We start from the raw sequence: 299 nt of genomic DNA, 5'->3' as shown, positions 1-299 counted from the left end.
GTGTGGGGTGTTTAGCTTTGCTGCATGTAGATCTGCTGCAGCCTGCTGCTGAAGCAGCAGCAGCAGCAGCGCCAGCAGCAGCAGCAGCAGCAGCAGCAGCAGCAGCAGCAGCAGCAGCAGCAGACGTGCAGCCGCCTGCAAGAGAGGCTGCTGTGGGGCCCCATACTTACGCAGGTGTACATACACCCCAGCAGGGCTCTATATCAATGCTGCAGCAGCAGCAGCAGCTGCAGCAGCAGCTGCAGCAGCAGCAGCAGCAGCAGCAGCAGCTGAATGCAACACACAGAGGAACGGAGTAT

The 299-nt window shown here is 60.2% G+C and overlaps 1 protein-coding gene across 1 annotated transcript in view; it reads left to right on the top strand.

The window, feature by feature from the left end:
- Positions 1–273: 273 nt before the first annotated feature.
- EMH_0073300 (uncharacterized protein) overlaps positions 274–299 on the top strand; it is a gene marked incomplete at both ends in the record, with an annotated part of 1,557 nt that continues 1,531 nt past the window's right edge. Inside the window, one exon of the mRNA XM_013499315.1 lies at positions 274–299. Within this exon, the coding sequence (XP_013354769.1) occupies positions 274–299 (26 nt within the window).

Source organism: Eimeria mitis, genomic scaffold, assembly GCF_000499745.2.
Source record: "Eimeria mitis Houghton genomic scaffold, Emh_scaff4206, whole genome shotgun sequence".
In the NCBI taxonomy this organism is placed as follows: domain Eukaryota; phylum Apicomplexa; class Conoidasida; order Eucoccidiorida; family Eimeriidae; genus Eimeria; species Eimeria mitis.
This window is presented reverse-complemented; position numbering and strand designations above follow the sequence as displayed.